The sequence below is a fragment of the Dryobates pubescens genome, chromosome 23, assembly GCF_014839835.1.
Source record: "Dryobates pubescens isolate bDryPub1 chromosome 23, bDryPub1.pri, whole genome shotgun sequence".
NCBI lineage: Eukaryota > Metazoa > Chordata > Aves > Piciformes > Picidae > Dryobates > Dryobates pubescens.
In genome coordinates, this window is record NC_071634.1 from 8,154,907 (window position 1) to 8,178,880 (window position 23,974).

The 23,974-nt window shown below is 47.7% G+C and overlaps 1 protein-coding gene across 2 annotated transcripts in view; it reads left to right on the forward strand.

Annotated features, from left to right (window-relative positions):
- The window catches only part of MXD4 (MAX dimerization protein 4), a 38,184-nt gene that overhangs the window by 8,544 nt on the left and 5,666 nt on the right, over positions 1–23,974 (forward strand). For both annotated transcript variants that reach the window (XM_054172282.1, XM_009904221.2), the window contains exons 3-4: positions 3,227–3,256; positions 22,826–22,940. In XM_054172282.1, coding sequence (XP_054028257.1) covers positions 3,227–3,256; positions 22,826–22,940 — 145 coding nt within the window. The remainder of the gene's footprint in view (positions 1–3,226; positions 3,257–22,825; positions 22,941–23,974) is intronic.

Sequence of the window (23,974 nt, forward strand, 5' to 3'; positions counted from 1 at the left end):
CATGTGGGTTCCTGGATAAGGCCTGAGAGTTGAGACATTGCTCAGCCTCCTTGCACCTCTCAAAACGTGTGGCTGGTGCCCATGTTTGCACACTGCAGGTGTCAGCTTTTGTGTCTTGAGGAACTCTGCAAACTGGCACAGGTTTGCTGCTGCTCCATTTGGTAGCTGGCATTGCAAAGGTGGGCAGCTCTGCCCCTCCACAACTGGTCTGGCAGGACGTATCCCAGGATCACATCCATGAACTGGAGCTGCTTGTGGTTGAGCTGTGTGCAGAAGGACTTCCAGCTGCTCACTGCATCCTCTCTTAACCCTGCAAAATACTCCATATACTGCATTGCTTGGCCAGTCCTGCTGCTTGTGCAGTGGTCACTTCCGTGGTCACTTCCATGGTCACTATGTATGCTCACCAGAGCTGGCTGTGAGCTCTACTGCAGAAGGCTGCTCAGAACTGGCTACTCACAGCAATCATACAATTGCCAAAAATATCCAGGAGGGGATCAGGCAGGGATGAATCCAGAGCAGACAGCATCTCCTTTCTTACAGAGTGGCTTTGTGCCTTGGACAGGCCCACGGGGGAGGTGTGGGGAGAATGGTTCCCTCCCGAACTTTTCTGCTTGTTTTTGTAAACGTTGGTGGACTTGGCATAGTGTTTGTCACTTTGTGTGAATATTGGTGTGGAGAAATGGTTGTAGAGAAAAAGTTTGATCTCTTTCTCTGTGTGTAGGAGTAGAAAATAAATATCCCCTGATTAAGGGCAAATGGTAAAAGGCAGTAAATGACAGCAAACCCAAGCCCACCTGCTGCACTGGTCAGGAGCACTGATGTGGCACTTTATGAATACAGATTTTGCCAGATTTGGACTCATTTGATACAAGAAGTTGAGCAAACAGATACAGAAAGAATTTCTAGGCTCTGCAGGAAACAAACACCAGGCAATGGTTGACATAGTTGATATCTTGGTAACACCACTGAGATGCTTACTGGTGAAAGTGGCTTAGTATCAGTGCTGAACCTTGTAAGCATTTGAGTTTTCCTCTGCCTGCAGATGGGCAGTTTGCTTAACTCATAGAATCACACGGTCCTAGAATGGTTTGGGGTGGAAGGGACCTTCAAGATCATCCAGTTCCAACCCCCTGCCATGGGCAGGGACACCTCCTACCAGACCACCTTGCTCAAGGCCCCTGACCACTGCCACTGAACACTGCCAGGCTTGGACCCTCCACAGCTTCTCTTGGCAACCTGTCCCAGTGCCTCACCACCCTCCTGGGGAAAAATTTCTTCCTCATGTCTCATCTAGACCCATCTTCTTCCAGTTTGAAACCATCACCCCTCGTTCTGTCACTGATCCTTGCAGGATCAGGAGCTGCACCAGCCTGAAAGCAATTGTTGTGGGTTTTTTGATTGGATTCACAGGTTGCAGCTGTTTACAGAGTCACACAATCTTTTTCTGCAGGAGCTTTGCTTCCCTTTTCCCCTCTGCGTGGCTGGAGAGGTGCTTTCAGCAGCAGCAACACCTAGGCACGCCGCAGCATCCAGCCGTGTGCGTGTGCAGGGGCAAGGAGCTTTGCCACCAGGCAGGTCCCGCGTTTGTGCAGGAGGCTTTCTGAGCCTGTGATGTCTGTGCTCTCTCTGTGCACTGACAGCTCCAGAAAGCCACCTGGGCCAGCACGTCATGCCCAGATGCAGGCAGGGGTTACAGCACGTCGGAGCAGAGCTGCTTTGACGTAATCTGCCGGTTGTAAAAGCTGCCCCCGCCTCTCTGTCTTTTGATCCTCATGTACTGGGCATGTTTTCAGTGGGATAAAACTAAAAGTCCGGGAAGTGGCTGGTTTTGAAGTGGTGACAATAACTCCCATTTTAGGAATGTTTTTAATCTCAGCTGTATAAATAAATAAAATTAATATTTCCAGCTGAATCATTAAAAAATAAAAGGGGTGGGGGTGGGAAATGCACCAAGAAGTCGGGGCAAAAAAAACCCTGAGGCATCACTTGGACAGGAAAAAAGGTTGGAAGACAGTTACACACTGAGGTGGTCAGTTGAGGGGCTGTGCAGTAACACACTGAGGTGGTCAGTTCAGGGGCTGTGCAGTAACACACTAAGTAAGGCGGTCAGTTGAGGGGCTGTGCAGTAACACACTGAGGTGGTCAGTTGAGGGGCTGTGCAGTAACACAGAGGTGGTCAGTTCAGGGGCTGTGCAGTAACACACAGAGGTCAGTTGAGGGGCTGTGCAGTAACACACTGAGGTGGTCAGTTCAGGGGCTGTGCAGTAACACACTGAGGTGGTCAGTTCAGGGGCTGTGCAGTAACACACTGAGGTGGTCAGTTGAGGGGCTGTGCAGTAACACACTGAGGTGGTCAGTTGAGGGGCTGTGCAGTAACACACTGAGGTGGTCAGTTGAGGGGCTGTGCAGTAACACACAGAGGTCAGTTGAGGGGCTGTGCAGTAACACACTAAGGTGGTCAGTTGAGGGGCTGTGCAGTAACACACTAAGGTGGTCAGTTGAGGGGCTGTGCAGTAACACACTAAGGTGGTCAGTTGAGGGGCTGTGCAGTAACACACTGAGGTGGTCAGTTGAGGGGCTGTGCAGTAACACACTGAGGTGGTCAGTTCAGGGGCTGTGCAGTAACACACTGAGGTGGTCAATTCAGGGGCTGTGATTTATTTTTTACCTGCTTGTAGACTCAGAAGAATGAAGAGGATTCCTCTCCCTTTTGCCATTAGGATGTCAACAGTGGCAGCAGTGCTTAGCTGCTGGTTTCTCTTCCTGCTCCTCCGTGGGCTTTCTTGAAAGCTGTGGTTTTTTGGGGGGGGGTGCTTTTGACTTGTACCTGTTACCATTTGGATCTTCTAACGCTTTCTGCCCCCTCAGAATTTTCCTTCACAGATAAAAAATCCTGTGGGCTGTTTTTATTACTAACCTGCTCAGTCTTTTAATGTCCAATCCTGTCTCTGAATCTGTTGAATGCTAATAAATGCAAATGTATTATAATTCTCCCCCAAACCCACGGTTTACTCATGGAAATTAAGTTGATACCTTGAAGTATCTAAGGGATGTAAAAGTGAACTAATTTAACAGAGAAGCTGTTTCATAATCCTTATAAATACGTGTCTCACAGAGCTCTTTTGCAACTTAGGCAAAAGTGGCTTTTAAAGGTTCTAAAATCTTGGGGTGTTTTTTCCCTTTTCTCTAATCTTTCTTTTCTCTCTCTCTTTTGTTTTATTAGGTCATCACACAACGAACTAGAAAAGCATAGGTAAGTCTATAAGAGAGAAAAGCAAATGGAAAGATGTGTGCCTGACATCAGAGCTACCTGTGCTTATTGAACACTATTTTGTCCCCATTATTTTGCTTCTGCACTGATTGGTTGATGAAAGTTGAAGGGGGGTGGAGGGTGGGGGGTGGAGGTGGGGAGTGGTTATCAACTCAGATCTAACAGGTGTGACATTATTTGGCCTTTTTTTCCTGTTGTTTGGTATGCTGGTTTTGAAACACATCTGATAATTAGCTTTGGGTTGATTAATCCTGTAGCCACAGTGTCACTAATGAAGACTGATTGCAGCGCTTGTTTGCTGGAAGCATACAGAATGCACAGAATGCTTTGGGTTGGAGGGAAGCTGTAAAGGCCAGCTAGTCCAAACCCCTGCACTCAGCAGGCACATCTTTGCATGGAGGTTTTGTGGTCAAGGTGGATGATTTTTGGGGTGCAGTGTGTCACACAGGGGTATTCTGTGTCTTGTTTGTTGGTGGTGTTTTTTAAGTATGCCTAAAGTGCAGTTAATTCCCATCTTGCATGTAAGTACCTACAGATCCATTTTCAGCACCTCCTGAGCTGCAGGTTCTGTGTACCCAGTGCTGTGAAAAGCTCTGCTTCCTTAGCAAGGACACTGATGGGAAGCTGAAGACCTGAGTTTTGAAAGAAGCCCTGCTTGGACAGTTTTGGAGGCAGTGTTTACTCTCTGTTGTACCTTGTCAGAGTTTGTTTGCAGATGGGTTTTTCTCTGTAGGCAGTCTCCTGGGGTAACCTGCTCTGAAGGTGCACACAGAGAGCTGCCAAGGGCAGAAGGTGCCTGTCCTCACTCTGGCTCTTGGTTCCCCAGCTGAGCACAGCTGTGGCACCCTCACTGCAGGACCACCACCTTTCCCTTACCATTCAGGCAGCAGGACAAATTCTCTTTTGGGTAGTTTTTGGGGTATTTTTGTGTAGCTTGTGGTATTTTGGGTTTCATGCACTCAAAGGAAGCAAGGGGGTGAACATGAGTTAGATTTATTTGCATGCTCCTAAATATGTGAAAGGTGGTTGATGGCAGATGATTGAACTCTCTGGGGTGTTTTCTTATGTGTTGTTCTGTGGCTGCAGTTGTGTGGCAGCTAGACCATCACTTCCCTTGCATGCCTACATGCTTTCCTGCAGTTGAATAGTAACCTGAGTTACAATAGCCCTGCCTCAACAGCCACGTGGTCATCCTAGAGATGAGGGGAGCTGGGGTAGGCTCAAGCTCCCACACTGGGCTGCAGAAGGTGGTGCATTGGCTAAGGCAGTGAATTCAGCTGGCGTGTGTTCCGCTGACAGAGTGCTCAGGAAACGAAATCAGTGAAAATTCTGTCCCTTGGTCACACTTCTTTCAAAGGAAAAACAAAAAGGAATCTTTGGCCCCAAGTGTGTTTCTTTCTCACTCATGTGTTTCCCCATCCTCTTTCTAGATAGTTCCATTTCTCCCTTTTCCCCTACTCCATCACTGCTGACTGGTTGACGTCCAAACTGTATATTCCTTTTTTATTCTTTCCTTACAGTCATTTTTATAGCTCAAGGATGGAGTTGCCTATTATTCCCTCTGCTCTGCCTTCACATGTTTAAGAAGCACAGAAAAGGAGGCACAGCAGCACTTGCAGCAGATGCAGGGGCAGAGGAAGGGTCTATGAAGTGTTCAATCCCTGTTTTCACTTCCAGTTCTGTGTTGTATCTTTGTAGTAGCTGGACCATAGAGTATTTGCCTTGCTCCCTTTTCCCTCTACCATCTCGAGGTCAAAATAGGGTAAACTGCAAGGTATGTCTTGTTATACAACCAGTGTTTGTAGCTGCTGCTGCTTGCTGTACCTCCTACAGTTAGACTGGACTTGAAGCCAGGTTTTTAACTAATCCTAGTGAGAATCTGCAGACTGGTGCAGGGTCCTCACATGTGCAAGCAGGTGCTCACAAAAGCTAGGTGAGGTGTGTACAGTTCTAGTTACCTGATGTATTGGTGCAAAGGCCTCTTGGAATTTTAATCTTCATTTAACAGCTCCCTTCTCCAGCAGTGTGGGTGGATGAGCTGATAAAACCCATGCTCCTGTTTTTCACCCTGTTTTACTAAAATTGAGTTAAAATCCACCGAGCACCTTGCCCAGTTTGATGGGATTCACAGCAGTGTCCCTGTGGCAGCTGGTCCTTGCAGCAGAGCCGGTCCTTGCAGCAGAGCCACTCCCCACAGCAGCCCTGCCCTGCCAGCTGTGAAGCACTGGATGTTGATTTTGGAGGTTTATCCTTTCCAGGACCAGTGCCTTTGACTCACCACTGCCGTGATGCTTCTGGCTGAGGCACACTTGGTTATCTCACAGGAGCTCCTCAAGGAGGAAGAGAGGAGATGGCTGCTCACATCCTCCTCCTTGCCCAGTCCCTCACGTGGTGTCTGTGGGCTGATCTGAGCACTGGAGGGCAGGGAAATGGCTTCCTCATTTGCAGGACTTTTGTGTTCTGGATGAGGGTGGCCAGAGCTGCCACTGAGCAGAAAGTGAGGGGAGCTGCATGCACGGGGCTGTTTCAGCTGCAGTGTTGGTGCTTCACATCAGAGGTTTTCTCCCTGGCTTTGACATGGGTGGGAATGGCAGTGCTTGGTCTCCCAGGGTGTGCAGACTCAGCTCTTTGGCACCACCACTTTAATTGGCATTTTCTGCTGGGGGATCTCTTTTCTGTGTGCTCTTGAGGGGATGCTCAGAGGGAGACAGACGGAAGCAGAGACATAATTCCAGCAAAACCTCCTGTTACATGAGATAATTCAGCCTACAATTATGGTGAAGTGTTTGTCAGCAATTCATACAGAGAATTCCTTTTTTTCTCTGCTTTTTCAAGTCTTCCCCAGAATACCCTGCTCAGAACTGCAGTGCATGTTCATTATAGTGAAACTCTGTAAGGACTCATGCCTCTAATGGCAGTCCAGCTTTTTGGGCCTGTCTGATTAAGGTTCTCATCTCTGAGCCATGCAACAGTAAACCCCTTAAAGCAGGGAGGCTGTCCTAAGGAGAGACAAGCTTCTAGAAGATACTTGAATAATTATAGGCAGGTCAAGGAGAGTGGCACTAAGATGTAACTAGTGACAAAGACAGAGTCATGGAATGAAGGTTCAGGTTGGATATTAGGAAAAGTTATTTCACAGGAAGGGTTCTCAAAGCATTGGAACAGGCTGCCCAGGGAGGTGGTGGACTCACCATGTTTAAAAGCTGTGTGGATGTGGTACTGAGGGAGGTGGTTTAGTAGCAGTGGCTTATCAGCAGTGGTGGAATTGTGAGCTCTGGGTGAATGGTTGGACTTGATGATCTCAAAGGTCTCTTCCTACTTCAGCAGTTCTGTGATTCTGTGCTGAGGAGACTGGAATATCTCTCTTAGGAGGACAAGCTGAGAGAATTGGGGTTTTTTTTAGTCTGGAGAAGAGCAGACTGAGGGGGATCTCATCAATGCTGCTCAGTACTTGTAAAGGGTGGGTGGCAGGAGGATGGGTCCAGGCTTTTTTCAGCGGTGCCCAGTGACAGGACAAGGGGTAATGTGCACTGGAGCAGGCTGCCCAGAGAGGTGGTGGAGTCTCCCTCTCTGGAGACATTCCAGACCCACCCAGGCATGTTCCTGTGTGACCTTCTCTAAGTGAACCTGCCTTGGCAGGGGAAGGTGGACTTGATCTTCAGAGGCCCCTTCCAACTCCCACCATTCTGTCATTCTGTAGTGCTGCCCTGAGGTTGGGTAGTGCTTTGTGTAGTCCTTAAATCTATAATCCTGCCAGGAAAAGGCTGTTAAATTGCATCATCATGTGTATGAAGTGGGTATCTGTACAGAAATGTAGATTCTGATGAAAATCAGATCTTTTGATGGAAGCATTATGGTGTACAAGATTAACTGATGAAGTAAATTGAGCAGGTTAACTACCAACAGATACTTTTCTCCCGAGGGAAGTGCAGGTGCCAGCAGCACAGTCCCATTCACTGGGACATTAATTCCCCCCATCAGACTTTGGTGGAGTTGCAAGTTTATGGAAGCTGAGAGAGTGCCTAGGTGGATGCCTTGAAATTCTCTCTGGTTAGTAAATTGCAGGGTTAATGGAAAGCAGGTAACTGCCAGTTGCTGATAAACTTGGAAGCCTTGAAACAGAACTGAAAGGTCATTGAAATAACAAAGTGCCAAAACAATGCTCAATGTTTGTTATGATTCTGAGCTGCCTTTTCAAAATGACACATTGCCATTGCAGTTAGCACTGTGGTGCAGCAGAAAGATCTAACTGCATCGATCTGAATGGCTACAGTGCCACCAGGAGCTGAGGGAAAACCCTGTGACTGGTGCTGGAGGTAGACTACACCCAGGGAAGGATGACCCAGCGTGTGTCTCGTTGCTGTGCTTCCATCAGGACTTCACCCCAGCCTGCTTGCATGCTGCTGGGTCCTGCTTCCTGCTGGCACAGGAGGAAGGGTTAAAGCTTGTGTCTCCAGCCAGTTCATTTCCTGACCCAGCTCTCTGTCACAGGTACAGGGAGAAGATGGGATCACTTCTGTCAGTGTCAGTATTAATTTCCAGTATAGTCCAGTACAGTTCACTCCTCTTCAGTTTAATACTTCTAAGCATCCAGCTCTGGCTGATGCTGCTGCATGGAGAGTGCTGTGCTGATGGGTCTTGCTGACCTAGTGCAGATCTCGTTGCTATGATGGATCTTGAAAAGCTGCTGCCATTTCTATGATGTGTCCAGATAAGACAGAAACCACCTAGATAAGGTGGCTGGGAATGAGGGAACCACCTCCTCCTGCGAGCAGAACGTAACCTCCGTGCTACAGCTGCTGCTTCTGGTTTTCTCATCAAGTAAGGAACCTTTTACACCAGCTGCTCAGTGTGAAGTGGTTTATTGCATCCAAGTGACTGGCAATAAACACACCTTTGCACTGCTTGAGCAAGGGAATGTCTTAAGAGGCTGCCTTGGTTTTGTGAGCTGACAGCCACCGTAGGAGGTGGACAACCACCGTGGGAGGTGGACAACAACCACTCAGAGAGGTGATTCTGCTCTACTCAGGTGAGACTTCACCTGGAGTGCTGTGTCCAGCTCTGGGGCCCCCAGCACAACAGAGACATGGACCTGCTGGGGCAGGTCCAGAGGAGGGCCACAAAGATGATCAGGGGGCTGGAGCACCTCTGCTGTGAAGGCAGGCAGAAAGAATTTGGGCTGTTCATCCTGGAGGAAAGCACCAGGGAGACCTTAGAGATGTGTTTCACTATCTAAAGGGGCCCTGCAGGAAGGCTGGGGAGGGACTGCTTAGAAGGGTCTGTAGTGATAGGACAGGGGGCAATGGTTTGAAACTGGAGCAGGGTAGATTTAGGTTGGACATCAGCAGTAAGTCCTTCACAATGAGTGGTGAAACACTGGAACAGGCTGCCCAAGGATGTGGTTGAGGCCCTGTCCTTGGAGACATTCAAGATCAGACTTGATGTGGCCCTGTGCAGCCTGATCTAGTTGGAGATGCCCCTGCTGACAGCAGTGGGGCTGGACAAGATGACCTTTGAGGGTCCCTTCCAACCCAGTGCAATCCTAGAATGGTTCAGGTTGGAGAAGACCTCGGAGATCATCTATTCCAACCTCCCCGCCATGGGCAGGGATGCCTCTCAACTAAATTCAGCTGCTCAAGACCTCATCCAGCCTGGCTTTGAACGCCTCCAGCAGGGAGGCATCCACAACCTCCTTGGGCAGTCTATTCCAGAGTCTCACCACTCCTGCACTGAAGAATTTCTTCCTGAGATTCAGCCTAACCCTGCTCTCCCTCAGCTTCAAACCATTCCCCCTTGTCCTGGCTCTAGACACCCTTACGAAAAGTCCCTCTCCAGCCTTCCTGTAGGATCCCTTCAGGTATTGGAAGGCAGCTCTAAGGTACCCCAGAGTCTTCTCTAGGCTGAACAAGCCCAGCTCCCTCAGCCTGTCCTCACAGAACAGGTGCTCCAGTTGTTGGATCATCTCTTTGCTCATCTTTTTCCCACCTCCAGGCAGTCAGAAGGGGTCTGGACCTGTGGCTTGTCCTGTTCTACCTGCTGCAGTAGCTACTGTAAATGTCCCTGCAATGAACTTGGGTCTTCTCAGTGCTCACAGCAGCTCACCTGGCCACGCACTCCTAACACAAGTCTCCTCCCACCTAGACTGCTGGACTGCACTCAGCAGCTGAAGCTGTGAAGTTCATCTGCGCAGGAAGTTAAGTTCCAGGTGTCAGAGCTGTACACATCCCTGCGCTTGGGACAAAGCTTTTACTCAGCGATGAAAAATGGACTAAAGTACAGCCTTGATGAAGTTATGATGTCCTTTTTCCTGCTGAGGTCTGCTTTGAAGTGCAGGACCTAAGTGCAGTCTTGGGTCTGGGCTCCAGAAAGCCCTGTGCTTGCTGGCCAGCCGCACAGCCAGCAGAGAGCAGATGGGCGAGAACCCAAGCGCCTGCTTTTTTTTTCCACTTGGATGTGTTCATCCCTCTCTCCAAACATAGGTCCATTGTGTGTTGGCCCCTGATGGACTAAGTGAAAGGTGGTTTATGTTTCCAGCATATGCTAACTGACCTGGCCAGTTCTTATCCACCATGATAAAATACTGAGCTGGTTTTGTGCAAGATGGAGGTAGATGGGCCAGAGTTCCAGGTGCTTTCAGCACCATATGGACAACAGCTAGGTGCTGATTCCCTGCAAATAAAGGAAGAGATCCCTGGTGGTGGCTGCTCAGTTGGTTGGAGGAGAGAAAGATTTGTTGAGTTAGGTATTAAAAATGAATGTTTTAATTTTAAGCTTGCTTAGCTACATCTGAGCGACTGAGCTGCAACTTGATTGTTTTTTTTAAGGTATTTAAGGCAGCTAATGGGCTTTAAGAAGCTGGTTTCTGAAAGGAGGATTACATAACATGATAGGAATTCTTGGCTGAATCCTAACCAGTCAAGTCTGTTGTGGAAGCCCAGAGATGAAAATGGGGTGTGCAGAAGTGGGTACCTGCCGTGGTTTGAAGAGGTGCAGATGCAGCTGAAAACGAGCAGTGCAGCACCAGCTGTTACTGGCAGGCTTGGCTCTGCACTCAGCATTCACTCAGATCTGCAGGAGCCTGGGTTGTTTTCTCCCAGGTATGTCATGAGCACAACATTTTGAAGACCAAGTGTCCCTGGTTGGAGCAGACACTAAGGGATCAGTGTAGACTGGCAGAGGGGACTATAATCCATGGGTTGCTTGACTTGTCCTCTGCTCTCCCTGCCTCCATGCTGTGTTTCCATCTCCAGCTTTATCCTGAGCTTGCCTTTCCATGGGCTGCTTACCCTTTGAGTACTGGAGATACCATGGCTTGGTCTCAGACTCAGAATGTCTCTTTCTGGCTTGAACAATGTGGACTTGCCTGTTTTTCCCTTTGTGACACTTGTGCTTAGATTTGCTACACATGGTTCCTTCACAGGTCAAGTGTTACTAGGAAAAAATAGGTTGGATATTAGGACAGTTTCTTCTCGGGCATTGGGCCAGGCTGCCCAGGGAGGTGGTGCAGTCAACATCCCTAGAGGGCTTTAGAAGACATGTGGATGTGGTGCTGAGGTTTAGTGGCAGTGGCTTAGCAGCAGCGGCTTAGCAGCAGCGGTAGGATTGTGAGCTCTAGGTGAGCAATTGGACTTTTGGTCACTTCCAACCTCAGCAGTTCAATGGTTCTGTGATCCTATGAGTGGCTGGAAACTGAAATGCCTTTACTGAGCTATGTACACATCCTGCTAGGACAGAGCCGAGTGACAGGACCTAGAATCACAGAATGGTTTGGGTTGGAAGGGATCTCCAGAGGTCATCTAGCCCAACCCCCCTGCAGTCAGCAGGGACATCCTCCACTACATCAGGTTGCTCAGAGCCTTGTCAAGCCTGACCTTGAGTATCTCCAGGGATGGGGCCTCAACTACCTCCCTGGGCAACCTGTTCCAGTGTCCCACCACCCTCATGGTGCAGAATTTGTTCCTAACATCCAATCTAAATCTGCTCTTCTCTCATTTCAAACCATTGCCCCTTGTCCTGTCACTGCAGGCCTTTAGGCCTTCTCCAGGCTTGTCAGAGGATCTCAAGTGCTAATACTGGTGTTCTGGTGTTTGAGTCTACTTTATGGTTGCAGGTTTTTTTCTCTCTACCAATTAGTGTAACTAATTGTGCAGTGCATGGAGATTGGCAGAGCCAGCACAGAGAGGTGTGGGCTTGACTGCATGTGCATGAGGTCATCTGTTGCAGTGCTTCTAACTTGGAAACTAGTAACTCCAGTTACAGGCTACATGCCCTACATTAAGAAAGCCCATTTTATTTTAGATTCCACCTTATAGCAAGGCAGCAGAAGAACTGGGGAACAAAGTCTCCATCTGAATGTGGTAAAATATCTCTGAAAAGCTGGAGAAGTACTTGGGAGTCATCTTCTCCCAACTGCCACCTTGGGATTAGTGCCTAACAAATTTCTATCTGCCTTTCTTTCATTGATGTTTCAATGTAGGTAACTAAATGAAGCTATGAGGTGCTAAATAAGGGGCCTGCTTGGCATCTAATTGCTGCCACAAGTCAGCAGCTCCTATTGAAGTTGGGAGTCTCCTCAGCGTTTGCAAATGTGGGCTGCACAGACACCCTGTGCCTCACAGACCACATTAGGTGGCATGTAACAAACACAAACGTAGCAAGCCCTGTAATTCCCCCAAGAAAGCTGACTTAATCCCCGTTGGGAAGTGCTCTTGTGCTGCCTGCTGAAATGAACTGCATGGGTGGAGCAAATTATTTCTGCTAGGGAAATTTGGGAGCTTGTTGTGTGTGTTTGGCTAGAAGCAGTTATTGGGGCTATGTGCTAACAGGTATTTGAAACAGGCTGTCAGGTGTCTCAGTTCCCACTGCCTGACTTTACATACTCACATGGCAAGTGGGTCCAAACTTCTAGCTCTTGCTTCCATTGCCAGATAACCTCAGGACAGTGCATGTAAGAAATGGGGGCTGTGGGGAAGAAAGGAGGGAAAAGGAGGAGGGTTTGAAAAAGCTGTTCCATACCTTATGGTCCCCAAATGGATCCTTTGCAGATTGTGCTCTCCTGCACCCTGTCTGGCAGAGAGACAGCCAGCTTTGTACTGCTCAGTGGAAGGGGAAATGGGACGGAAATTAAATGATAAACAAGGCACTATCTGTGCTGTGGCAAGATAAACCTCAACTTTGAGGCAGGACTCTCAGATATCTGCAGCTCTCCACTGGCCCCTGATGCCAGATTCTGTCACTGTTTGGGGCAGAATATTACACAAGTGTTCCTTAGCTTTGATTGTATGAGAAAGTAAGAGTGCCCATTCTAGCCTTGGAAGAGACCATCTGTAATTACATTCAGTGCATTTAATCCTGCCCCTACATTTGTTTATATATACACCTCACTCAGTCTTTTTTATGCACCTCTAATTACAAGGTTTCAGTGCTGGAGTTAGACATACAGCAAGACATTTGGGGACATGGGTTCTTAATTACTTCAAGGGTGATTTCTGTTTTTCTTCTCTTTCGTGTTCTCACTTGTGATCTGAAACAGATTTTGGTTGGCTGGAGCAGGCACCCTGCTGTCATCCCAGAATACCCCAGCTGTCCTGTTGGAGGACATCTCAAGTATCCACAGTGGTAAAAAACAGCAGCACCCATCACCTCCTTCCCCTCAAAGCCAGCTGGCTTCATTGGTGCATGCTCAAGGTGCCACCATTAGCTGCTCCCTCTAAGATAGCCACAAATGGTCAATAGGTACAGGTGCTGAGGAAGTACTAGCAGAAGCTAAGCCAGAAGTAAGATGTAGCACTGAACATCCCTTTCTGATACCTGATTTCCCAGTCAGAGCTTGAAACTCCCAGCCTCTGAGAATGAGAAAACGATTGTAAGGTGCTGAACTGGAGACAGTGTTGGCTTAACTCTGATTAGGGTTTAAAACTTGTTTCTTCTGGTGCTTTATGCACCTGGGAATGTGGAGTCCCTCCAGCATTTGAGTAATTTGAATGCACAGAGTCATAGAATGGATTGGAAAGGACCTTCAAGATCATCTAGTTCCACCCCATCTGCCCTGAGCAGGGTCACCTGCCACTAGACCAAGCTGCTCAAGGCCTCATCCAGCCTGGCCTTGAACACCACCAGGGAGGGGGCAGCCACGGCCTTCCTGGGCAACCTGTTCCAGTGTCTCACCACCAGCACTGTAAAGAACTTCTTCCTAATCCCCAGTCTAAATCTGCCCTCCTCAAGCTTCCATCAGTTTCCTCTTGTCCTGTCACTACAAGCCTTGTCAAAAGTCCCTCCCCAGCTTTCTTGTGGGCCCCTTCAGCTACTGGAAGGCTGCTCTAAGGTGTTCCCAGAGGCTGAACAGCCTCAACTCTCCCAGCTAGTCTTCATAAGGGAGGTGCTTCAGCCTTCTGATCATCTTGGCTGCTTGGCATTTACTTGTCATTTGGATGCAGGGGTACAATGGGCAATAAAACCTCAGTGCCAGCTCTCCAGTGTTGCAGCTATTCATAGCTCACCCTCCTCATCTAACCTGCTGCAGGAAAAGGCTGCTGCATTCCAGCCGTCTGCCGTCGCACTCCCCGTGTGACAGCAGTGCATGGGTTTAATTCAGCTAAAACAATTCAGCTTGACTTGCCTCTCCTTTCATTTGACATCATACAGTGGTGTAAAACCCAACCAAACAACAAACATCTTGAACCCACTTCACCCCTCATCTGACAGGTGTATAAAATAGCTGGGGTCTGTAGGGAGATTTAAAATGAGGCAGAAAAAACTCGCCAGGCTTGTGCCATGCTCTCTTCACTCAGTGCTGTGCTACAGCACCTCTCTAGGCTTCTCTAAGCATTGTAGTCTTCCTCCTCCCCCCCCCTTTTTTTTAAAGATCCTTCCTGTTGGCAGCTGTCCTGAGACATGATGTTCTTGCTTAGCATTTTGATGTGGGGAAACAGTCTGATAATTAGAGCTGGTTTCAAGCCCTGGGCTGGTTTGTGAGCAGTGGCTTGCTCTGGGGTGTTGTCAGCCGATAAATGGGGAGTGTGTGCGTGTGTGCAGAGCCCTGCTGCACCTTGTGCCTGAAGCACCACGTGAAGCATCTGCACTCCCTGGAGCTACTTGTGGGGCAGACTGACTGCATCCTTTTTAACCACCTGTCAGGGAATGGTTAAGTTGTGGAAAATCATAGAATGGTTGAAGTTGGAAGGGACCTTAGAGATCATTTACTCCACACCCACCCCCCCACCATGGGCAGCAAGACCTCTTAGCTGGACTTGTTTGCTCACGGCCCCATCCAACTTGGCCCTGAACACCTCCAGGAAGGAAGCATCCACAGCCTCCCTGGGCAGCCTATCACAGTGTCTCACCACCCACATACTGAAAAACTTCTTCCTAAGATCCAGTCTAACTCTGCTCTCTTTCAGTGTCAAACCATTCCCCTTTGTCCTATTGCTAGGCACCTTTAAGAAAAGTCCCTCTGCAGCTGTCTTGTAGGCTCCCTTCAGGTACTGGAAGGCCACTACTAGGTCTCCCCAGAGTCTTCTTTTCTCTGAGCCAAACAGCCCCAGCTCCCTCAGCCTATCCTGATAGCAGAGGTGCTCCAGCCCTGGTCCTTTCTATAGGTAAACCCGGCACAAACCTGTCGTCGTGAGGCAGCTTTTCCTTGTTTAGTAAATACACTTCACTTTGCCCTGCACTCTGCAGCCCTCACCAAACTACTTGCAGGAGTTCCAGGAGAGTGGTGAAGGAAAACACACTGATTGCAGCACTGCAGATGGGTGGTGTGGCTGTGGATTCGCTGTGCAATTTTGCTTTGCAGTGTTCCACCAGCAGCAAGGACCAGAGCCTTACTGCACCCATCTCAGCAGGGAGGGCTCCTAACCCACTCTTGGCTTTCAGTGGGCAGTGTACAAGCATGTGTCCACATCCATCTAATTCCAAGTGGGAATTAAGACTGCTTGGTGCTGGGACAGTGTGATCCTGAAATGGCACTTTCCTTATCAAATTGGGTCTGACAGCATTCTGAGCCAACAGACAAAGCCTTAAGTCTAATCTAAGAAACATGAGTGCCAGTGATACAGCTGGGTTTGGGAGGTCTAATTTAGGAGGACTACTAAGTTGCAGTGTCTTCATTTTAATGTGTGAAACAAGTAAGTGGAAGGCTGGGTGAATCAAGTAAGTTTTTTAAAAGCATGGCTGATTATTTCTTTGTGGACTCATGTTTTCAAGTGTGTCCAAGGGCAGTTCCATCACTCATGTACTTCCCCATGAAGGACTGCTGTTCATCTCCCTGTGTTAGGTGGGTACTGTGTGCTGCTGAGTTGGTGGTACCTCTCTTGCTGTTGCTTAAAAACATTTGAGAGGTGAATGTTCAAAGACAATAAGGAGATAAGAGAGCTAAAAACAGAAGGCACCTGAAACAAATTCCTTCTCCATAGGATGTTTTGGTTGGAAAAGACTTCCAAGATCATTGAGTTCAATCATTGACCTAACACCACCGTGGCTGTTAAACCATGGCCCAAAGTGCCATGTCCACAGGTTTCCTGAACACCTCCAGGGATGGTGACTCCACCACCTCTCTGGGCAGCCTGTTCCAATCCCTGACCACTCTTGCAGTCAATAAATTTTTCCTAATCTCCAATCTAAACCTCCTCTGGCACAATTTCAGGCCATTTCCTCTAACACCTGATACCTGGGAGAAGAGACTAACCACCACCTGGCTCTGACCTCCTTTGAGGGAGTTGCAGAGAGCAATGAGGTTTCCTCTCAGCCTCCTCCAGACTAAACAACCCCAGTTCCCTCAGCAGCTCCTCTGAGACTTGTTCTCTAGGTGTAAGAATTTGTGTTTGTCTGGCTTTGACTTTGAAGAAACAGGTTGCCCAGGGAGGTTGTGGATGCCTCCTCCTTGGGGCCTGTTCAAGGCCAAGTCTAGATGAGAGGTGTCCCTGCCCATGGTGGGGAGGTTGGAGTGGATGATCTCTGAGGTCCCTTCCAACCTGAGCCATTCTGTGATTCTTTGGCAATAAAAAGTCAAGAGGTTCCTTGTAAGGGTGCTCCTGAATGTGTGGCTTTGGCTCTGAGGCACTGAGCTGTGAGCAAGCATTTCACACATCTCGTAGCAATCAGCACACTGGGTGCCTTGCTATGGTACAGTGCTTTCATACTAAGAGGTTTTCTTGCCTTTTCACTAAAGTGAATCTGTGGTGTAGCTGAAATAGGTTGTGCCATTCAAGGATGAGCTAGAGCCTCTTTGGGAAAGAAAATCTATTTGAGGTGTCCTTTGTAGAGCAGAAGGTATTGAAAGTGTTTCTGACTGAAGGAAAAAGGGAGGGGACAGGATTTAATACTTCAGCAGAGGGTTGTTGTTATCTTCTGTTGTATTTCATATTTTGCTGAAGAGCTCTCACTCCTGTCTGGACCATGAATAAACAGGTTGCTCTAGAACCATTTGTACATGACTACCTTTCTGTGGTTTTTTTCAAGATGGAATCAGGCACAATCTTTTAAAATGCCCTTGTAAACAAGTGTGTTTTAATGAGTGCAGAATCTTCTTCAGGAGCTTACAAAAGTGTTGTGCAGCTGTAGATACATCACTGCTGACACAAAGAGGTGTTAGCTTAAGGAGGAGTGAGACAGCTATGTTTGAGGACCAACTTAGAGTGAGCAGAGTGGGTGTCCTCGTTTAAGACAATTACATCTTCACCTACTTCATCTGTATGGCAATGATAGCCAGGAATACACAAGACAATCTGAAGGCATTGAGTAGCCAGTACCAGCAAAAATGTGTCACTGCTCATGTGTGACTGTGCATAGAGTAAAAGGAGCTGGAGCCCTTAAGAGATCTTGACTTGCTTGTGGCAAGCTCTGCAAAGAAAGGGTTGATGCAGGAGTCACAAGGCAGACAGAGGTTCTCTCTCTGGTTTCACCTCAATGGCAGGGGAATCCTGAAGCTCCAGTGGGGAAGTTTGTACTGCTGTCTGTCTTCCTCTCCTATGAGGACAGGCTGTGGGAGCTGGGGTTGTTCAGCCTGGAGAAGAGAAGGCTCTAGAGAGACCTTACAGCAGGCTTCCAGTGCCTGAAGTGAGCTACAAGAAGGCTGCAGAGGGACTGTTCCCAAAGGCCTGCAGTGATAGGACAAGGGGCATTGGTTTGAAATGAGAGAAGAGCAGATTGAGATTGAATGTTAGGAACAAATTCTGCACCATGAAGATTGCCTGGGGAGGTAGTTGAGGCCCCATCCCTGGAGATATTTAAGGTCAGCTTCAACAAGGCTCTGAGCAACCTGATGTAGTGGAGGATGTCCCTGCTGAGTGCAGGGGTGTTGGACTAGATGACCTTTGGAGGTCCCCTCCAACCAGGCCATTCTATGATTGATCCTGACTAATGCATGTCACAAGGGGTCCTGAGCTGCTGTGTTTGCTGATTCTGTCTAAAACTGGAGCACTACCTGTGTGCAGGTATTTGCATCTCATAAATAAACTGTGAAGAGTCTTCCTGTAAAACCATCAGTATTTTACAACTGCAGTGAGCTCACTTCAGTGTTGTGTGCTGAATTTCATGGCTGATGGGGAGATCAATCACCTTTCTTCAGGGTGAAAAGACAGCCTTTACTTCTCTGACCCAGAGTGCACAGCCCACGCTGCACTTTGGTTCACCATGTACCTGGAGAACATTTGACTCCTGGAGTGAATTTTTGCTGCAGGAAATCTTCTCTGACTTCATTCTATGTACATTATGAAGCCAGATTGCATGGTCATTATGCAACAATGAAAAATTCAGCAACTGCTCTATATTTAAACACTTGTGTATTAAATTCATTGCACAGCACCAGGACCAGGCTGGGTTTGAATGTGGAAAAAAAAGGTGACATGTGAGAGAAGGAAGCTGAAATGTTCCAGTAGCTCTGTCCATTTTGTAATGTCTTCTAGAGCTTTATATTCCTTGAGGTAGGGGTTCTGTTTGTGTTCACCTTGTACTGAATTTGCCTTGTGGTAGGGTCTGATGCTGCTTGGGGTTTGGATTGAAAGGGTTAACACAGAAAAGAGAAAGCTTTAATTTTTATATCCATTTCTATTGTTCTCACTCCTGTGGCTTTCAGTGATTCCATTTGCAGTGCTGTTTGATCTACAGTGTCCTTTTCTTTCCAGAACACCACCAAGCAAATATATTTAGCAGTTGAGTTGAGAGTATGTCAGCCTCCTGTCCACAGAGCTGGTTCCGTAGACTAAATTTGGGACCTCTGCAATAGAGGCACATGTTCAACCACACAAGCATTTATAGCATTAAAGCATCTTGCAGAAGCACAGTTAGGACCTTCTTGTGAAGCAAGCACTGGTTCATGCCCACACATGCTCCAGTGTGGTGAGAAGAGGTCCCTTGGGTGAACTGTAGCTCCTCTGGCCAGCAGTGCTCCTGCCTTTTCATAGCTGAGCACCGGAGCAAACTGGAGCTTAGGAGAAATACACTCAGTGAGTGGTCTTCAGATGAGCTTCTCATACTACAAGGATATTCTTGAGAACACCATTTTGCTGCTTTGTCCCTCCAGGGTGTACAGCTCCAGGGCTCCTTTTGCTGTAAGATCTGCCACTATTGCCCATCATGGCTTGCGTGGATTCCAGAGCACTTCAAGGCAGTCCCAGCTGGTTGCCATTGCCTTAGTTATCAGTTAGGTGCTTTTTCCTTTGTGTGAACATCATGAACCACTTGACTGCTCCTAGCTATGGCCACTGTGAGGGACAGCGACCAAGTCTGTGGCCTTTTAGAGGAGCTACAATGCAGATTTGTAGGACCATGTTGTGAGCTTGCCTGTGGAGAAACACTGAAGTCTTGTAACATCTGGAGCCCCGTAATCATCTGGCACAACGGAAGATGCGGTAATCGGAGATGAGTCACCCTCGTACCTCTCTCCATGCATATGGCTGTACCCCAAACGGAGAGCTGGAGGCTTGAGGACTCAGATTTTGCATGGCTTTATTTTCAGATCCTTACCTTCCCTGATAAATCCAGCACCAGTGACGAGGGGGTTGTTTCTTTGCATCCACATGAGGTGAGAAAAGTGTCCCTGTCTGTAGGCAGCAGTGTCCTGGCCTGACACCATGCTTTGTGTGGGCGAAGGTGTCGCAGCTGGGTTGGGAAGCCGGAGCAGAGCAGAATTACCCAGCTTCAACCACAGTTCATGCATGGAGATTGTTACCTCCTTGCTCCCAGACCAGGCTGCTTTGCTTTTTGGGTTTGATTTGTTGTTTGGGCTTTTTTGCTTATTTTCTAGGTGGAATTTAAGGTGTGAGCTGCAAAACAGAAACCAGCTCTGGCTGTGATCACCTCTGTGAGTGCCTTTCCCTCCTCCAGTGTCACAGTCAGCCGAGGAGAAGCGAAAGCTGTCAGGTCCCAGCAGAAAATGAGAGAAATTAGTGCTGGCAGAGTCTGTACGTGACAGCTTCTCTGCTGTGAAGTTGGAGTCCCTTGTTCCTGCTGGTGTGATCTGTTACCATAACATGCCTGAGATGTTTTCTTGCATTCTTAGAGGGTTTGTGTGTTGGGGTTTTTTTTTCACTCAGATGAAAGACGTGGGGATATTTACTCCAGAAGCATAGGAATAGTGCTGGGCTGGGCTTCTTACCTTCACAATCCATGCCATGGATTATGCTGCTGTGTTATGATACACAAATAAGCCACATATACACATCAGCATTGCTGTAAGGATCTACATAAAACTTATGCTTTAAAATCTTTAATGGCTTCCTAACTGCTGAGGAACTAAATGAAAGAAAACTCCCTTGAAGAGAACCCAAAAGGTGAAGTTAAAGCAGGTTCTTTAGCAAGTGTTTTTGTTACCTCTAGTACAATTGCTAGTTCTGAGAATGCCTTAAAGCATAGCTATTATTTTTTTTTTTTACTATTAAAATTCTTCTCACAGGATCACAGGATGTTAGAGGTTGGGTGGGACCTCAGGAGATCATTGAGTTCAGTTGAATTACTCTTCTTAGCTTCAGCCCTGTGCTCTTCACAGCTCTTGTGTGAAGCCCTGTGCTCTTCACAGCTCTAGTGTAAAGCCCTGTGCTCTGCAGCCCTGTGCTCGTCACAGCACTTTAGTGTAAAGTCCTGCTTTACCTGGGTGGCAGCTGACATACAAGAATTAGTGCTTTAAAAAGACACTCTGGAGTTGGGTTATGTTTCTGTGAACTCTGCCTCTGATGGTAAGCAGTGCACTAAATCCTTACTCTCTCCCTGTGGTCAGCAGACTTCCTTCAAGTAGCCAAGCAGCAGAGTCATGCAGAGTGTAGTTAGTTGGGTTTCACAAACACTTTCCAGGATTGATATCAAGTAGGTCCCAGATCAACAGTTCTGTTTGTTCCTTATCAGACTTTTAATTACTCCAAGTGCATTGATCATTCCATGTCAATGTATTAAGTCTCAGTTTACTACTTGGATGCCATTCTTGTCCTCTTCCCTGCCACATGCCCCTTTCTCTTCAGTCCCTTTCTTGTCAGCTGTCTACATAGAGTTGTATCCAGGTTGTGCTGGGTGACAGAGATGGCTGTGTGTGTTTAGAGGACATTTCAAGACCAAAAAGATTTTTTTGAATGTAGGCCCTGAAGCAGGTTTGGGTTTATAAATTTACACACACCCCTCCCCCCCAGGTAATTGTTAGAGGAGACAGACACAGCAATAAAAATCCACCTGATGAATATTTTCTGTCTAAATACCAGCAGTCCCTAATTCCAGTCCCACTGGTGACAGGTTGGACTTGATGATCTTTGAGGTCTCTTCCAACCTTAGTAATACTGTGATACACTGTAGGGGCACTCTGTGATCTGCTGGGGCTCTTTCTGTGAACATTCACCCCAGTCTTTGCTGCTGTTGTTTAAATAAAAGCATTTAGGTGGTTAAGTTTGCAATCTGGTACTTAAAAACAAACCCCAGGCCTAAACAGCAGCAACAACAAAACCTGGTCCTCAGTTTTCTCTCGCGAGTCACACTCTCACCAGTATTTCTTTTTCCCTGAGTGGCTTTGAAGAAAGAAAGAACAATTTGATAGGAATAGTCTTTGATTTCCTGCCTAAGACACCGCTCATTTATGGGCAGCCAGAACTAGATGTGTGAGTGTGTAGTCACTGTGCTGTACTTCTGTTTTGCCTTGGTGTGTTTTTTCCCCCCATTTCTCAGGCTGTTTTCACGTGGCACTAATCCTTCCGATGGCACACGCGTGATGTGTCATTTGGTGCACGGCAAAGTCTCCTCAGCTGATGCTGAATTCTGCTTCTCAACTGATGGTTCAGTTCACCAGAAGTGTTACAGTTCCTGCAAAGTTTGTCTCCTTCTTGCAGCGTGGAGCAGATCTGGAGGAGATCTCCCCCTTGGGATCCGCTTTGCGTTTTACTGCTGCTGCGTGGGGGATCTTGGCATGCTCTAGGTCATGGCTTTGTTCAGTCTGTAGCAGGCTGGTGGAAAGGAAAGTATGAGAGGAGCTGCTCACGTGAGGGCTTCTGCAGCCATTTCTGTCTTACTGCTGGACTGGGTGGATTGCTGCTCAGTAACTGTGCACTAAAACCAGGAGAGATTTTTGGATTGAGCTGCTGGGACACACTCACACACTGTCCCTTGCTTTGCCAGCCCTTGTGTTGAGTAACTGAAGCAACCATTGCCTGCACTATTGTACAGCCAGCTTCTCTCTCAAAGACAGACAAAGTTTGGAAACCAGATTGCTGTAGAAATGCCACTTTGTGTATCCTCTTTTTACTGACAGATTTAATGGTGTTGGTACAGGAGAGAAGGGGAGAGCAGCAGAGGAGTAACAGTGAAAGCAAGACCCAGTATGGCTGGAAGCATTTTCTCTTGCGTCTTTGTTAATACAGGTTGTCCTGGCTGTACAGTGGGAGGAGGAGTGTCTCCTCCTTAGTTGGGGGGACTGTAGGTCAGTAAATGAGAGGAGAAGGGGCATCAGGACCTCCTTGTTAGATTATATTGATAAATCATGGCTGGAAGCAGCTCTGGGCTGTGCAGGGCTGCTAGGATGCCTGAGGATACTGTGGGTCAGCAGATGAAAGAATAAGGGGCATCAGGACCTCCCTGTTAGGATATATTGGTGAACCCTGTCTGGAAGCAGCTCTGGGCTGTGCAGGCTGCCTTGTGTAGCAGGAGTGTGTCCTATCCCATCAGGCTAAGGGGGTAGATGGGAGCTGGGGCCTGTGGCCCTGTGCCCTCACACAGGTCCCTCTTTGCCTGCAGAAATCGCTGGGTTGGAGTGAAGTCCCATTTTTTCTTCCTTACCCAGCCATGGATCCTGTGTGCAGCCCTTCCTGGATTCCTCAGATCCCCCTCTAGGTTAAGATGGGACTCACCAGGCTGAGCAAGCTGCTGTGGAATATCAGTGTGAGCCGACTGCCTGGATGTGCCAAGCAGCCTTACTGCGTTTCAAGTGACCTTTGGGTCTGAAACCTTGCCAAAGGGAGGGGAAAGGAAGCCACCATTGAATGGAGTTCTGCAGAGAGATCCTGCAGACAGATGGTGTTTGCATAGAGGATGTGCTGCTGGGGTGCAACTTTACTACAAGGCTCTTGGTTTGGACTCTTTCAGGCGGGCTAAACTCCGGCTATATTTGGAACAGCTCAAGCAGCTCGTGCCTCTTGGGCCAGACAGCACCAGGCACACCACTCTAAGTCTGTTGAAAAGAGCCAAGATGCACATCAAGGTAAAAACATCCCTGTTTCTCTTTCTTTTTAAAGCAGAATCTTCCAGAATGTGTGTTCAGGGAGAGGAAAGGAATTCTCACACAAAATCCAGATATCCAATCTTCTGTGTATGTTGACCTTTATTAGTTGCAAGGATTTCAGTCACAGTGTCAAGGTTTTGTGGTTTGCAATTTACCCTGAAGTCTCAGATACATAAATGGTGGGTTTTGTGATTTGTGCTTAGTTACTAATGGTTTACATGGGACTTACATATACACACACATTTTATATATATATATGCACCAAAGCTATTCTTGGATTAATATATGTGCATAAGGACTGAGCAGAGTAGCATTGTACTGATTCATAGATTGTGTCAGATTGCAAGGAACCCTCAAAGGTCATCTTGTCCAACCCTCCCTGCAGTCAACAGTCCAACTAGAGCAGGCTGCATCAAGTCTGATCTTGAATATCTCTAGGAACAGAGCCTCACCACCTCCCTGGGAAACCTGTTCCACTGTTTCCCCACCCTCATAGTAAAGAACTTCTTTCTCATGTCCAACCTAAACCCACTCTGCTCTAGTTTCAAATCATTGCCCCTCTTCCTATCACTACAAACCCTAGAATTCTAAACATTCCCTCCCCAGACTTCCTGTAGGTCCCCTTCAGGTACTGAAATGCAGCTGTAAGGTCTCCCTTATAATCTGCCTTGATTTCAAAGTCAAAAACCAGATCCATTCCTGATTCCCTAATGGAATCAAAGGGGTTACAGCTATCAGCAAGTCTATCCCCTTGATGAGCAGACCCTGAAGCACTGACCCCATACAAAGTGCCATCTCCTGTTAGTTGCTTCTCCCTGTGTGTGTTTCAAGGGTGGAACAAGTGGAAAACACAAACCAGCCCACCTGTGGTCCTGCAGCAGTGCAGCTTGGGCCTTTGCACAAGGTTGATGAAGGGACTTGAACATCTCTGCCATGAAGAGAGATTGAGAGACCTGGGGCTGTTTAGTCTGGAGAAGAGAAGGCTGAGAGGGGATCTGATCAATGTCTATAAA